Source organism: Protomyctophum parallelum, assembly GCF_964188405.1.
Source record: "Protomyctophum parallelum genome assembly, chromosome: 1".
NCBI classification, from domain to species: domain Eukaryota; kingdom Metazoa; phylum Chordata; class Actinopteri; order Myctophiformes; family Myctophidae; genus Protomyctophum; species Protomyctophum parallelum.
Genome location: NC_139697.1, coordinates 32,330,203 through 32,345,612, shown reverse-complemented (window position 1 = coordinate 32,345,612; position 15,410 = coordinate 32,330,203). Strand labels below are relative to the sequence as shown.

Sequence of the window (15,410 nt, the reverse complement as noted above, 5' to 3'; positions counted from 1 at the left end):
ACAAATCCGCGGAGCACTGCCCGTGGCACAATAATAACTATGGTGCCAATCGGCTCTCATTACCGCAGCTTGACATCACAGTAATGGTTGCCGCTCGGTGGATTTGTCTATAGGAGGTAAGTCAATTATTAAAGTATGTATGTGAAGTGTGCTAGCCAGGGAGGCCAGGAAATTACCTGTGCTTTCTGTGTGACTGGTTTGGTACAGATTGTTTAGATTCATGCAGTAACCCTCCTACGGCACACACAGTATTTTTCCAGCATGTTTTTCACACAGAGACTGCTGAACTAACAGATCATAAGTTAACAGGTGTTAAAACTGACTCAATGCACACAGTATAAAAGTAAAACAGTCCAAACCTGTCAACGTAAAAATGTCCTTCCTTCCTCAAAGCCCAAACCGCACCAATGCAACTCCTTGTAACAAAACAGTTTTAAGGACATGTCACACCAATGCAACTCACACAAATGCCATTGGGGATAATGGATTCATGCAACTACTCGCAACGCAACCGTTTGGTTGCAAGGAGTTCCATGGCAAATCATTGCTGTGGATTGGGCCTGAGAAAAACTATATTTTGTTTGCCTTTTTCACACCAAGTTCTCCTACCATCATCCATGACTCAGAGACTGACTATCTATTCTATATTGGAGAAGTTGTACCCAACACATGGCAAGAAACCCAAAGCCACAACAGCTACGTCGCTATTGCAACACCCACAACACCATCTTACACATTACACCCACACACACTCACACGGCAGTGACGTCACACACTTACCTTCGCAGTGTTGCAACGCTATCTCCTCCTATCGCGCCAAACGCCAAAACTCGACACCACCCGCCAAACACTGGCACTGGCACTGCCACCAAAAATGCCTCCCGTCCACACTCACGCCGCTAATGCATTTGTTTACTACAAACATTATCGCCCGAAGCACCCACACCCCCGGGACACTGTTGCCCTTTCACCACGCTAAATTCGCCAGGTCTATGCAAGTGAGCACAAATTACATGTGAGAAAATTCATTCACAAGCCCACAAATGCCATTCAAATGCCATTCAACACACACTACGACTCGCTTACAATTCGCGAACCTGGCAACTACTACCCCGTCTTTTAAGCCACTCCCCTGTGCTGCTCTGATAGTCTCCCTGACAGTCCTGTCCGCAGGAGAATAAAACAAGGAAGGAGAGGAATCTTCGCCTCACGATTTTGCTTATTCCTTCTAAATCACTGTATATAAAATATCGCTTACTCAGCGAATCTCTTAGTTACGTCAACATTGTTCTTCCACAGAACTTGGTTTGTTCCAAACTATTACAATTACACCATTCAAATTCGCCATTTCGCCTGCCGAGTACTTTTCATTGCGCACACGCACACGCACACACACACAAACACACACACACACACACACACACACACAGGAATAGCCGTGCAGCCTATACACGGCGCCAGCGAGACAGGACATTATAATCTTGAGTTTCATTAAATAACTGTCTTTCTCCGCACGCGCACGTGCGCACACAACATTATTCAACTGAAATGCGTAACGCCAATATTGGGCTAATATAGGTAATATGCTACCAATATGTGGGTAGCCTACAGCCAGGGATTTACCCACGGAATGAATATATATATATAATCATCTATACCAGGGCTGCCCACACTTTTTTTACTTCAGAGCTACTTTCAAAACGACCAGCAAAATAAAACTATCATTGGTTTTTTTTTTTGGTATTTGACTTTGCTACTGATGATTGTATGCAAGTATTGCATTGTGTGTTTGAGCTGACAGGCCCTTTTTGATGTCAATCAATCAAGTCATCTCAGGTCATCTCAAGCGGCAGATGCAAAAATCGTTTTTTATATTAAAATTATATATATTTTTAGGGCCATGTCATGTGGTCTACCTGCAAAGCCTTTGTGATCTATACTGGTAGATCCTGATCTACCTTTTGGGCACCGCTTAATGTCAGATCAGCCGTTTTGTCGGTCAGCGCCAAAAATGCTCCCCGACAGCATAATCGGAGCAAATACCGGGCAGTGTGTATGAGCCATAAAGTGTTGACTACACTACACTAATAAGGACACATAATAATAACTAATAACCCATCCGTTACTACATGTGGAGTCAACTCCCGCAATTTCCTTCTTCCCATAGTGCGCGGCAAGGTAACTCTGGGATGAGCGGCCGCATAGCATAAGCACATACTTGCCTTTGAAACAAGCCATTTGTATAAAAGACAAATAAAAGTGGGGAAAGAACGCAGTCCTGAGGAGACCCTAAGGGAAGACGAGTTTGTACTAAAAAAATGAGCTCAAATGTTCTGTTCTCTGTTTGTCAAACAATCAACGAACAATGTTAAGTAGCCTATGTACAAGGACGTGAGACTGAATACAATTAAGAAGCTGAAGAGAAGTAAATGAAGGGCAATCTTGCATTTGTTTGTATTTTCCAGTATACTGTAATGTGTGTGCTGTGAATGTGCTGTGCTTACACTGAATTCACACCAAGAGCGGTATTCACACTTCTACATTCGGAGAAAGAGGTGTAATTCCATGCACTGTCTATGGCAAGGAACGACCTCATTGTAGCAGGAGGTCGAAGCTGACTGTTGTCTGAACTAGGCGTGGAACTAGGTGTGTGGATGTGGAAAACCCTTAGAGGTCACCTTTTGTGCCTAAGGCACACCAATGGGCAAGTCAAAATATCAAGGCACTGGGTTTATAGCAACTGTGTTTATAGCAACAACAAAAAAATCACACCCGTGTGAAGTGAGGGGTGCTCTTATCATCATACATCATCTCATTCTCAACCAATGGCACATATCCCACCCAATCACGCCGACCAATCACAATTTGTGTTCTCACTTTTGTCTTCAATGTTTGTGTTTTCACACTGTTGTCACTTTTGTTACACAGACCCCTCAAAATAGCCCCTCAAAATATACAATCTACAAGCCCACACCGCTTCACAATGAATTGTGAGCTCATAGATCTGTTCTTTTTTTTCAAAGGTATTAAGTTTCATCATGAGAAGCCCTGTTGTAGGCATGTCTTACCACATGAAGGGTTGGTGCATTCTCTGGTCTCCTCATGGGAACCCTTACAGTCGGCCCAACTGAGCACCGAAGAGCCACACTTCCTCATCTTCTGCTGGGTTCCTTTTCCGCACGTCACACTGCACGAGGACCACGGAGCCCACTCCAACCACTGTCCTTCCACTAGGGGCGGATAGAGAGAGAGAGAGAGAGAGAGAGAGAGAGAGAGAGAGAGAGAGAGAGAGAGAGAGAGACGGTGGAGGCGCAGTGTAGAGGAACAGACAGGGATGAAGAATTTGAGGTCCAAGGTAGAGAGAGAGACAGTGAAATGAAAAGGAAGACATGGCAAAGAAGAGATTTGAAAGAGAGAGGGAACAGAAAACAGAGTCAGCTGCCACGTAACAACAAGGACATATGGGGCATAGACGAGGTCAGAGAACAAAAGTCGCATTTATGTACCGCAAGTTCCACAACACATTGTGAACTTGTAGAGCGAAACTTTTCGGCGCACGACACTGGCGTGCCACAAAGTAGAAATTAAGCAAAAGAGGCTGCAGAGACTGCTATATTGTCCCATAAATAGCAACAGACCAACACAATTATCACACCATGGACATAACGGTATGTACATTTCAACTTTTCACTCTATTCTGCCGAGCCTGATTAAGATTCCATTCATGCATTGTTGTAAACCAATCCAAGAGTTCAGACAGAGTGCATTCAATTACATTCCCTAACTTTCTTTAATAAAATGTCCCTTACCAATTTGCTCATTGCAATTAAACACAGCATTTCATCATTCGAGTATCAAAATCGACTTTGGTGTATATTGGGAGTGTACTGTTGCGGCTGCCACATTTAAAAAGAAAGGAAAAGAAAAACATTATTAAATGCATTTTATTCCAGTAGAAGCAATAGACACAGACGCGTTCAAATACTGAGGGAGGGGGAATAGGCTGCGCTGTTGGTGGTAAATTGACTTGTCAAATGGAATATGCAAACCAAATGCAGAATAGTGGAAGAGAGGCATTGAAAGAGCAAGCCTTTTTTATGTGCAGAATAACCCTTTTGATCTATAATCAAATCAAGTTTTATGCTACTAATGGGTCCCTTTTTCTGTTGACGAACTAACTCGTTTGATATTGTCATTGTTGTAGATCAAGGAAGAAATCAAAAACACCCACACACGGCCTTCACTTGCTCAGTGAAGAAATAAAATAAATTATGTTTAATAGCAAAATTTCAGTCAATTACCTTATAATATATTCATGCTCATCTGATGATTGCCATTGTAAAATGTTGTAAAGGGAATTATGGGAATTAGAACAGTAATGGAGTTGGTTAGGGGGCAGGATGACATGTCATGACATGTTCACATCTTTGGCACAATGGGGTGAAGTTCAATATACACAACTATACTATAGGCCTACTGTACCAGTAAGACATCCTGAGGGCACGCCTGGGTCACAGCAGACTGCGGAGTGAGCACTGGCGCTTTGGCATGGGGGGTCAAATCAACATATGGAATGAAGTCTGTACTGGCCATATATGGAGCGTGTCTTTAGTGTACAGGGTTTGATGAGGTCAGATCAACATATGGAATGTCAGAACAGGTCAGCTCCATATATAGAGATCTAAGGGTGGCAGCGGGGGCAGCAGGTGGTGCCGGCTAGCGATGGCGTCCTCCGTGAGACTCTGACAGTGGCGCTGTGGACCGTGCACACTTCCACCTGGGTGACGGCAGACTGCCGGGCGAGAGCTGTCGGTTTGGCATGCGATCAACTTTGACCAAAAAATGTACAATGATAAACAGGTATGGCCGGTTCATGGCCATATAGCGTGTCTCCATATATGGAGCGTGTCACAAGGCGTGATGTCACGATGTGTGATGTCACGACATTCCCATATGGCCATAATATTGGTGACATCAGGGATATCCATATATGGGCATAACAGGGATTGTTTGTTTTTTGGGAAGAGCCTATACGTGATCTGCAGCTCAGTCATGGAACCATTATTATTTCAAAAGATAAAAAAAAAAAAAAAAAACATCAATTAAAAACAATTCCAACATGTTCCAAGTATTATAAATAATTCTAAATAAATAAATCATTGTATGGATTTTGGCCAGGCAGAAATGGATTTGGACAGGCGGACTTATTGTAGATACGCCACTGGTTGTAGGTATACTATACAGTACGAGTTGTGTACTGAACGACTGCACACTCACAGTATAGGGTCGTGTACTGAGTCACTATACAGTAGAGTTGTGTATAGTACAGTATACTGCTGTACGGTATAGGGTTGTGTATTGAAGGATTGTACAGTAGGGCTGTGTATCGTAGAGCAGGATTGTGCAGTAGTTTTGTGGTGATCATTGTGTGACGTTCGGAGGAGACAGCACAGCTGAGGGGAGATGCAAAATCAAGCAAGACGAGAGCAGTGTAGGTATATGCAGATGAGGCATGCTGTACCGAGGAAGAATAACTGGAGATGGGGAGTTGGTATAACGCAACGGAGAGATTCCTCTCCCACTGTGAGACAGACAGGTACGCTTGGCAGCCTGTGTCAAAGTGTGTGCAAGCTCAAAGTAAAGTGCTCGAATTAAGCAATATACTAGTATCACACAAGAGCATCATTGAAGTCGTAACAGCAGTAAAGCACACGCTTGAGTGTAATATTGTGAATAAGGTCTTTATGCTATTCAACAAAATCTAAACATTTAATGGGGAAAACTCAGGAATTTGCTAAGTAGTAGACATTGACGATTCCAATAGCCTAGTAAAGCAAGTCAGCTTGACTGCTTGTAATGGCAGAGTGCTATTTACAGTGATGAGACATATTTCATTTCCTGGAGCACAGCTGAGGTGTGCTTTATTATGATTTAGTCACAGCTATAGAGCCTTTCTCAACCAATCAATATGCTTGGCCAGAACCACCTGTCTAATATGAGCATCTCTCCTCCCAATAATGTATCATAGATATAAATAAACAGTTCTATTATAATTGTATAGCCTAATGCCAAATGTATGCTCAATCTCCCAAATAGCCGATCTATAAGCTCACAACCCACATCTGACACATCTGTGACACGTTTTGAGATTTAGATTGTTAAACTATGGTCAACGACACTATCACATGGCGATGGACAGACAAAGGGTATACATATACAAGAGGAAGTGAGTCTGGAGTAATCAGAAATGCAATGTTCAAACATTGCATTTCTGATGACAATGTGAGATACCATTACTGTGTGTGTGTGTGTGTGTGTGTGTGTGTGTGTGTGTGTGTGTGTGTGTGTGTGTGTGTGTGTGTGTGTGTGTGTGTGTGTGTGTGTGTGTGTGTGTGTGTGTGTGTGTGTGTGTGTGTGTGTGTGTGTGTGCGCGCGCGTGCGTGCGTGCGTGCGTGCGTGTTTGTCCATACATGGATTTGGACTTTGGATGAATAGCTGCTGCATGCCAACGCAGAAAAAAAAAGTACGGAAGTACCTGCAAGGAATGTTATTACATTTACATTTTTATTGAATTACAGAGCATTATTACGTTATGGGCAGATATTAAACGTCTTGGCTGCTACACCCCTTCTCCGCTAAGTTAAAAAAAAAGGCATATAAGAATGATGCTACTATCTTCTGGCTGTTATACACCTCCCCTACCTTTATTTAAGTTATAATACCATTAGACGTGATAACCACGGTCACTCTTTCAGAACCCAGGACAGGATGCTCTCTTTTCTGCATCAACAACTACTGTAACAACCGGGGTGCTGTTGAGCTATACTGCTAAAGGTATAAGTAACAGGGTATAAGTAACAGTAAATAGGGCAGAAGCCTCTATTTCCTGTTTCTGTAGCGTGAGGCAGCTTGATGTACAAGTACACCCCCTGGACATGACGCTAGTACATATGTCGCAGGGACTTACCCCCCAATCCAACACTTTTATGCTGAGTGCCAAGCAGGGAGGCACTGGGTCCCATTTTTAGTTAGTATGACCTGGCCGGGGATCGAACCCGGACCAAAAACAAACGATAAAGCTATATTGAGACACTAATCATTTGTATTGAGTGTTTGTTCAGTAACAGGGGCCTCCCCATCTCTCCAGCTCTATAATAAACAGAAAATACATTTTCAGGTGGGTTGCCATCAGGAGAGAGTAGCCTACCCTTTCATCAGCTGAAATTTGTACCCTTTTATCAGTGTTCCCAGTTCGAATTTTGTCTTCTCATATATTTGCTCACTTCCGATTTCACTTTGTTTATCCTGTATCGTCCTAAAAATGGTGTCCCAACTTGAAAATGCATTGTCCGTTTACTGAAGCGCAGCGTTTACTGAACAAACACTAGCAATGATTGCTATCAGAATATAGAGCTATTTAACACTGTGGTCGGCAGCAACATTCCTGAAGAAGATCCCAGTGATCGAAAACGTTGAAATAATAAACCAGTGGAGCTGAGTTATTCAGTTGCGGACTCTATATTTCTTTCTCTTGTGGGCAGCAAGCCACAACAGCAGCCTGAATAAGGCTTGTACAGTGCAGTCAAAGCTCTGTATAGTGTCATTATCAACGTCAACAACTCAGACTCCAGCAAACACAATCTTCATTACTAAAACCGTTAAGGGAAGTGAACACAAGGCTAAAATGTTTAGCAACAAGGGCAACTGCGACTATCATCAAAACAAACATGTGTACAGCATAATTAGTAATTACAGTGTAATATACTTCATGGAGGCATGTGTTATTTACGTAACGGTTGTGAAGTAGCACGACCGTTCCCTGGCAGAAGGGATATTTTCTGCCAACAACCCCGCACACCCCCTCCGCCACCCCCTCGCCGCAATTTGTCATTTCTGCAACCCGTCTGCAATTAAGCCGGTGCCATTTAGCCCAAACATAAGCCCCGCTCGTGGATGTGTTTGTATTTGTGTGTCACGTGGTCGCCCGGGTTTCACAGAACTCAGAGCCGTCACCATGTCTGCTGGCTCGCTCCAGCCAGCTCTCTGCCTACACATGCAATCCTCCGCGAGTATATACTTGACATCAGCAATAAAACAACCCAGATATGATCCCATCATTTATGCACGGCTGCCGTTCGCCTCCTTCCCTCACTTCTTATTGATGTGTCTTATTTGAAGCAAAGCCTGTCATATTAACATTTATGACACCTCCCACACACTGTGTACGCACGCGTGCGAGTGTGTATGGGTGCCATGCATTCCTCTACACATGTAGGAGCTGGTGGGAAGGTGAAAGAATTTATTCAACAGTGATAGAGTTTAATTCTAATTCATTCAAATTTGTCAAAAACAAGATGAAAGAGGGAAAATGGATAACTATATATAGCAAACTGTGTCATATCAAGCGCTTTATAGGCACGCACGGCAGCTTTGTGTGTATATAACTATAGTAGTGCATGGTGACAGATCCCTCCCTGCACGCACGCACGCACGCACACACACACACACACACACACACACACACACACACACACACACACACACACACACACACACACACACACACACACACACACACACACACACACACACACACACACACACACACACACACACACACACACAACATTTGCATATTACATACACAATAGCACCATCAAAGCTGTAAGCATGCGGGACTCCTCTGCCATGAGGTCTGTGCTGGTGTTGCTCATTTCAAAGGACCATTGCCTTTGAACTCCCAAAAGCACTGCCTGCCGCCAATGAGCTGCGATAGATTCACTCTCAAACGCATGCATGCACACACACACACACACACACACCATGCACGCTTGCACGCACACACACACACACACACACACACACACACACACACACACACACACACACACACACACACACACACACACACACACACACACACACACACACACACACACACACACACACACACACACACACGCACTTCTTTTATTAGCTGCACTCCCAAACCCATACAGTTCCCTCTCGCTTCATCGCTGCTCCAAAAACAGAATGGCTGGAGAATCCCAGAGGGCAGAGGGGAGGAGAGAAATGTCTCTCTTTTATTTGAACTGATAAAGGATATGCAGTCTGGTTACAGGTTATATGTTTATGTGTGTGTGTATGTGTGTGTGTGTGTGTGTGTGTGTGTGTGTGTGTGTGTGTGTGTGTGTGTGTGTGTGTGTGTGTGTGTGTGTGTGTGTGTGAATGTGTGTGTGTGTGTGTGTGTGTGTGTGTGTGTGTGAATGTGTGTGTGTGTGTGTGTGTGTGTGTGTGTGTGTGTGTGTGTGTGTGTGTGTGTGTGTGTGTGTGTGTGTGTGTGTGTGTGTGTGTGTGTGTGTGTGTGTGTGTGAGGGCGTGCGTGTATGTGTGTGTGTGTGTGTGTGTGTGTGTGTGTGTGTGTGTGTGTGTGTGTGTGTGTGTGTGTGTGTGTGTGTGACTGTGTGCTTGTGTGTGTGTGTGTGTGTGTGTGTGTGCGTTTAGTGCATCATGCAAAATGAAAGCGTGGAAATTGACTCATAAAACAACTTGGCTACTATTTATGATTACGTCTTAAATTCGATATGAACCCATATGCTATTGTGAAGCGGGGCAACAGAGAATTCACCTTCTATATACGAAGATGACATTCTATTTCTGTCAGGTCTTTTTTTATTTCCATAAATCTTTCATTGAGAGTATTCTGAGCTTTTCTCTTATCTGCTGGTTTCAAAGCCTTCATGCGGTAAAAGGTAAAGAGCCTGACAGTGTTGTGAAAAGATGATCAAGTTAAACCATTAGAGCTCAGTTAAAGCGTAAAAAACCGAGAGCTGCGAGCATTTCTGGCTCTTCCTGGACATGGTTTTAGCGTGTGAAATGTCTCTGCTGCCATTATTATTACCCGCTTGTAAAACTAACCGCACCAGTCGCCATTTCTGCAGCCAAAAGACCTCCGGCGGTGCATCGCTAAATAGCTACTTCCCACGGACAATCAGGCTTATTATCTGACCAGGGAAATGTTTAAATGTCAGGAAGCGTACCCCACCTCAGCCATGTCTCCATGTCCCCCTCCACGTATGCCTGTCTGTGCTCAGAGGCATTGTTCAAAAATGTATGTTCATCCCCTTTGCAAGCTGACTTCTAAATGCTCCAAAGTATTTATTTCTAGTTTTCTGTTGAGAATGTCAAGATGGTTGTATTCAACATTTATCTCCTTAGAGTATTGTGATTGTTTGTATGTTGGTGTTGTAGCCTATACGTATGTGTTTCTCTGCACACGTGCTGCATGAAACGAATTGTGGATTCATTGTCTTTTGAATAGACAGCAGATTAATTTAGGTGATGGATGAAGAAGAGAGCACACGTTAGAAACAAAATGTCCTATAGGCAGTTAGGAGTGGACGTACAGTATAATGCAATGCAATTCATACAAAACTGATTTTGTGAACATACTCTACAATCTACATACATGAATTTATGAATGCATGAACACTGACACCTATGGTGGGAACTGAGAATATACATAAATACAAATGTTGATCTCATACAGTATATGCACACACACACACACACACACACACACACACACACCAACACGCGCACACACACACACACACACACACACACACACACACACACACACACACACACACACACACACACACACACACACACACACACACACACACACACACACACACACACACACACACACACACACCATAATTACCTGAGCAATCCCAACAGTTAGTATCCATATTCTTCTCCTCTACTTTAACAGAATAAATAAATAAATAAACATAGTGGCCTATACCACACGCATAACCAAATGCATAATGTCTCCTCTAAAGTCAGAGAAGAATGTTAGGCCATTTGAGAAATCTCTCCCACACAAATGATATTATGAATACATTGAGAATGCTGCAGCACGCCACGCTCACCTGTGACTTCACTGTGCAAGCTGCTCTGTGGGAGTGTATGCAGTCCGTGTCACACAAACCTCCCCCAGGCTTTTCTTCGGAGCCTACTCTGATGAGACCTCATTTTGGCCGCCGTTCGGCCCAATTCCACTCTAAATGGCACGAACTGATGAAGGCATTTTGGGCGGACTGTCTTCTCAGCCAAACTGGAGCGGAGCTGCCAGGTGCACTTGACAGTATAATGGAACGGGGCCACGCACGGCGGCGACTTATGGCTCCTCCTGACAAGGTAGGCCTAACAGGTAATCTCAGCCAGACAATTGGCAGAGTGCTGCACTCTGGCAGAACCACACATGGGTCACGGCAATCCAAATTAAGCCAACCATGGTATCGAAGCCCAGACCTGAATGCCTAGGGGTTTTGATGGGGCCCGGGTCAGCCAGGATGGAAGCACAGACCGTGCGATCAATATGGGAATGGAGTGATAGCGTGACCACGGGTCAAAGGTCAAAGACTTGGTTCATGAAGGGTCTAGAGGAAGGCAGTATTGGGTAAATTAATAATGTGGGAGACAGGGTTGTAGTGGATGTGTTTAACGCAAAAGTGACTGACAAAATGGTAGATAGTGGTAGTTAGAGTCAGTTGCATAACATAACATTGGAATGCATATGCATGGAAAACCATGTATGAGAGATATGGCATAACCCCCCTCCCCCCCATAAAAATAAATAAAATAGATATATGTTTAATTCATAAGAAAGAAATCCAGAGAGAGAGAGAGAGAGAGAGAGAAAGAGAGAGAGAGAGAGAGAGAGCAAAATAAGAGACAGAATGAGGAGACAGAAATGTAAATGGGGCATGGTACTAACCAGGACACACGGCTATGTTGCACAGTTTGGTCTGCGTCTTGGGCCCTCCACAAGTTGTGGTCCCGCCTCCTCCGTTCACACACTTCCTGGTTCGAGTCCTGTGGCCCCGCCCACAGGTCACAGAGCACAGACTCCATGACGACCATTCCTCCCATATCCCATGCACTGCAAACACCCACACACACACACACACACACACACACACATGGGGATGAAGAATGAGCATATCCCATTGCAGGCATGCAGCCAATAGGCTCTGCATGCACTTAACTGTAGTCTGGAGTTTTCAGAAGGTGGCATGTAACCGTTTCCTGTTCCCGTTGAGTTCCCAATAGCTTTTGTTTGTTTGGCTGTGTTGAAACACCATGTTGTAAAACCTTCATATATGTTTGTTCTACTGTATATGGGACCTCAATGGAAAGAAATCCTTTTGGGGCTAATTATTATTAGCAAGTAATAACAAAAATAGGGACACCAGGTTTAATGAGTATTGCCCCTTAGAAATAAAACAATGAGGAAGTGATCTCGCCACCTTCTGCTATTAATAATAATAATAATAATAAAGAAGTTATAATTCACACTGATGGCCTATAGTGTGATACTGTATTACAAGCAAAAAAAAGATGGAATGGGCAGGTTGGCCTTAGAAAATCATGCTGTTAAAAGTCATGACGGGGAAATTAAGGTTATGGTTGTCATGGAAGGTACCATAATGGCTAAAAGAAATCAATGACTCATCACCAAGGCTTCAAAAGACTTCAAACACTAATTAACGCAGCCAGCGAGCATGCCCCGCACCCTTCCTTTCTTTCTCTCCCTCCATTACACTTCCCGTCAAATGCTAGAAACAGACAAAATAGGACTCAAAATGGCCTGGAATAAATGAGGTCTGGAGAAGTTGCTCAAAGATTCATTGAACACAAATTAAGGATGTAAATATATTCCATCCGTGTGTTTGAGCAGAGGCACAAACACACATACAATACACAAATGTGGACATATACTTACTCACGCTCACACGCACACACGCACACGCACACACACACACACACACACACACACACACACACACACACCCCTGTACCAATACCCGCGCTGCATCGAGATAACATGTACACCCTTTTCAGATGCATGTAAAGGAATGGTGATGCAAAGACGAGTATGAAGCCTATTCATATTCCAGTTTTCGGTGATGAGGTCACCACCGCTATCACCAAAAACTACAACATGACTTCACTGAGCTGCGGTAAAGAGCAAACCATTGCTCTCCTTGGTCTAGAAGTTGGGTTGGTTTCGCAAGCTCCAGACATAAAACATAAAACATAAAAACATAACATAAACAGAAAAAACCAACAAACTCGCGAAACAGAGCAGCGGGAGAATGAGAGAACAAAGGAATTAAATAATTGACTATATAGAATAGGAAAGGAACAGAAAGGACTAGAAAGGAATAGAATAGAGGCAGATAGGCAGTAGAGAGAAAGCTTAGGGAAAACAATGGACGAATTTGAGGAATTGTTGCTGGCCATGAAGGTTAGGAGATATGAGCGCGGTGATGGACTATGATAGCCGCTATCAGAACCACCGTTTTGGTGAAGAGGTGACCTGCACCGAAAAGTGGCCACCTCTTCACCTAACACTGGAGTATGAATAGGCCTGTAATGCTCAACAAAGGAGAGATAATTTGAGGGGGAAAGGGCCTGAATGGCAGTGTGGTGTCAATTGAGGTCAATGAGGTACTGACAGGAGATGACTATACCACTGGAGGGATGAGAAGTGAATTTGAATGGACAGAGAGAGACTCGGGCGGACTTGGAGAGAATATTTAATGAGAGATTGGGTCCATCAAAGTAGTTATTTGAAAAGCAAAGTGCATGGTGGGGTAGATGAATCTACCAGCATGTCGAACAAGGAATGATAGACTTGGAGAGACGAGAGGTGCTGAATGCTGGACGACACGATGCAGAGGAAGGGATGGGTAGAGGAGGGATAGGATAAATACTGACACGATGCAGAGGAAGGGATGGGTAGAGGAGGCATAGGATAAATACTGACACGATGCAGAGGAAGGGATGGGTAGAGGAGGCATAGGATAAATACTGACACGATGCAGAGGAAGGGATGGGTAGAGGAGGGATAGGATAAATACTGACACGATGCAGAGGAAGGGATGGGTAGAGGAGGGATAGGTTAAATACTGACACGATGCAGAGGAAGGGATGGGTAGAGGAGGGATAGGATAAATACTGACACGATGCAGAGGAAGGGATGGGTAGAGGAGGGATAGGATAAATACTGACACGATGCAGAGGAAGGGATGGGTAGAGGAGGGATAGGATAAATACTGACACAATGCAGAGGAAGGGATGGGTAGAGGAGGGATAGGATAAATACTGACACGATGCAGAGGAAGGGATGGGTAGAGGAGGGATAGGATAAATACTGACACGATGCAGAGGAAGGGATGGGTAGAGTTGGCATAGGATAAATACTGACACGATGCAGAGGAAGGGATGGGTAGAGGAGGGATAGGTTAAATACTGACACAATACAGAGGAAGGGATGGGTAGAGGAGGGATAGGTTAAATACTGACTCAGTCATGGCGAATGCAGTGATTGCGAACTCAGTGAGCACTAACTATGATTGCAAACGCAGTGAGCACTAACTATGAGACCCTGCAGATCATGTCTGTCTGTGTGTCTGTCTGTCTGTCTGTCTGTCCCGCTGTGACACCACCCGCCCGCCACCAGAGGGCGCAGCTGTAGCACACACACACACACACACACACACACACACACACACACAGGGCGCAGCTGTAGCACACACACACACACACACACACACACACACACACACACACACACACACACACACACACACACACACACAACCACACAAACAACCACACACACACACACGAGCTGCGTTCGCTTCCCGCGTTTGCGCGTCTTACTTGTATAACTCTATGGGCTCAGTTCACTTTGCAGTTGGGAGATCGAGTATAGACCGGATACTAAAACAGCCTTTCTCCGTGCCTATGGTGTGTGCAAAACAATTACCGGATACAGTAGGCGGGCTATGACAAATTAAATTAAAAACACTTGTCAGTTCAGTTGTCATAGTTATTTCTGATTGGTTCAAATTACACGTCTTTTTTAGAGGAAAAAAAAAGAAAATAAACTCGAGGGGAAATTAATACGCCGGCAACTTTTGTTGGAGAATTCAATAAAAAAAAGAAAATGAAGCAAAATGCAACAAGCAATTACTCAGATGTTTAAGAGAAAAGAGGGAGTTGAAGAAGCTTAATAATGTGGCTAAAGACACCGTTTTGAGACGGGGAGGAGGAGGCAGGATAGAGACCCTGCAATGAGAAGTGACAGTAGGACCACTAGAAGCAAGCACAGGTAATACTACTACTACTACTATTACTAATAATAATTAATAACTATGCCAAAATGCAGTTTTCTATGCATTTCGGGGGGTTTTGGGTAGCAGCGTGGCACTGGTCCGACCGCTCATTAGTCCGAACCAACAACAACACAACAACAGACCCGAAATTGGAGGGGTTTGACCCGAAATTGGAGGGGTTTGACCCGAAATTGACCCGATTCTTGGCGTGTC

The 15,410-nt window shown here is 44.0% G+C and overlaps 1 protein-coding gene across 1 annotated transcript in view; it reads right to left on the bottom strand.

Moving 5' to 3' along the window:
- The window catches only part of adgrb2 (adhesion G protein-coupled receptor B2), a 347,282-nt gene that overhangs the window by 168,777 nt on the left and 163,095 nt on the right, over positions 1 to 15,410 (bottom strand). The window contains 2 exon segments of the mRNA XM_083768103.1: positions 3,069 to 3,230; positions 11,789 to 11,953. Coding sequence (XP_083624229.1) covers positions 3,069 to 3,230; positions 11,789 to 11,953 — 327 coding nt within the window.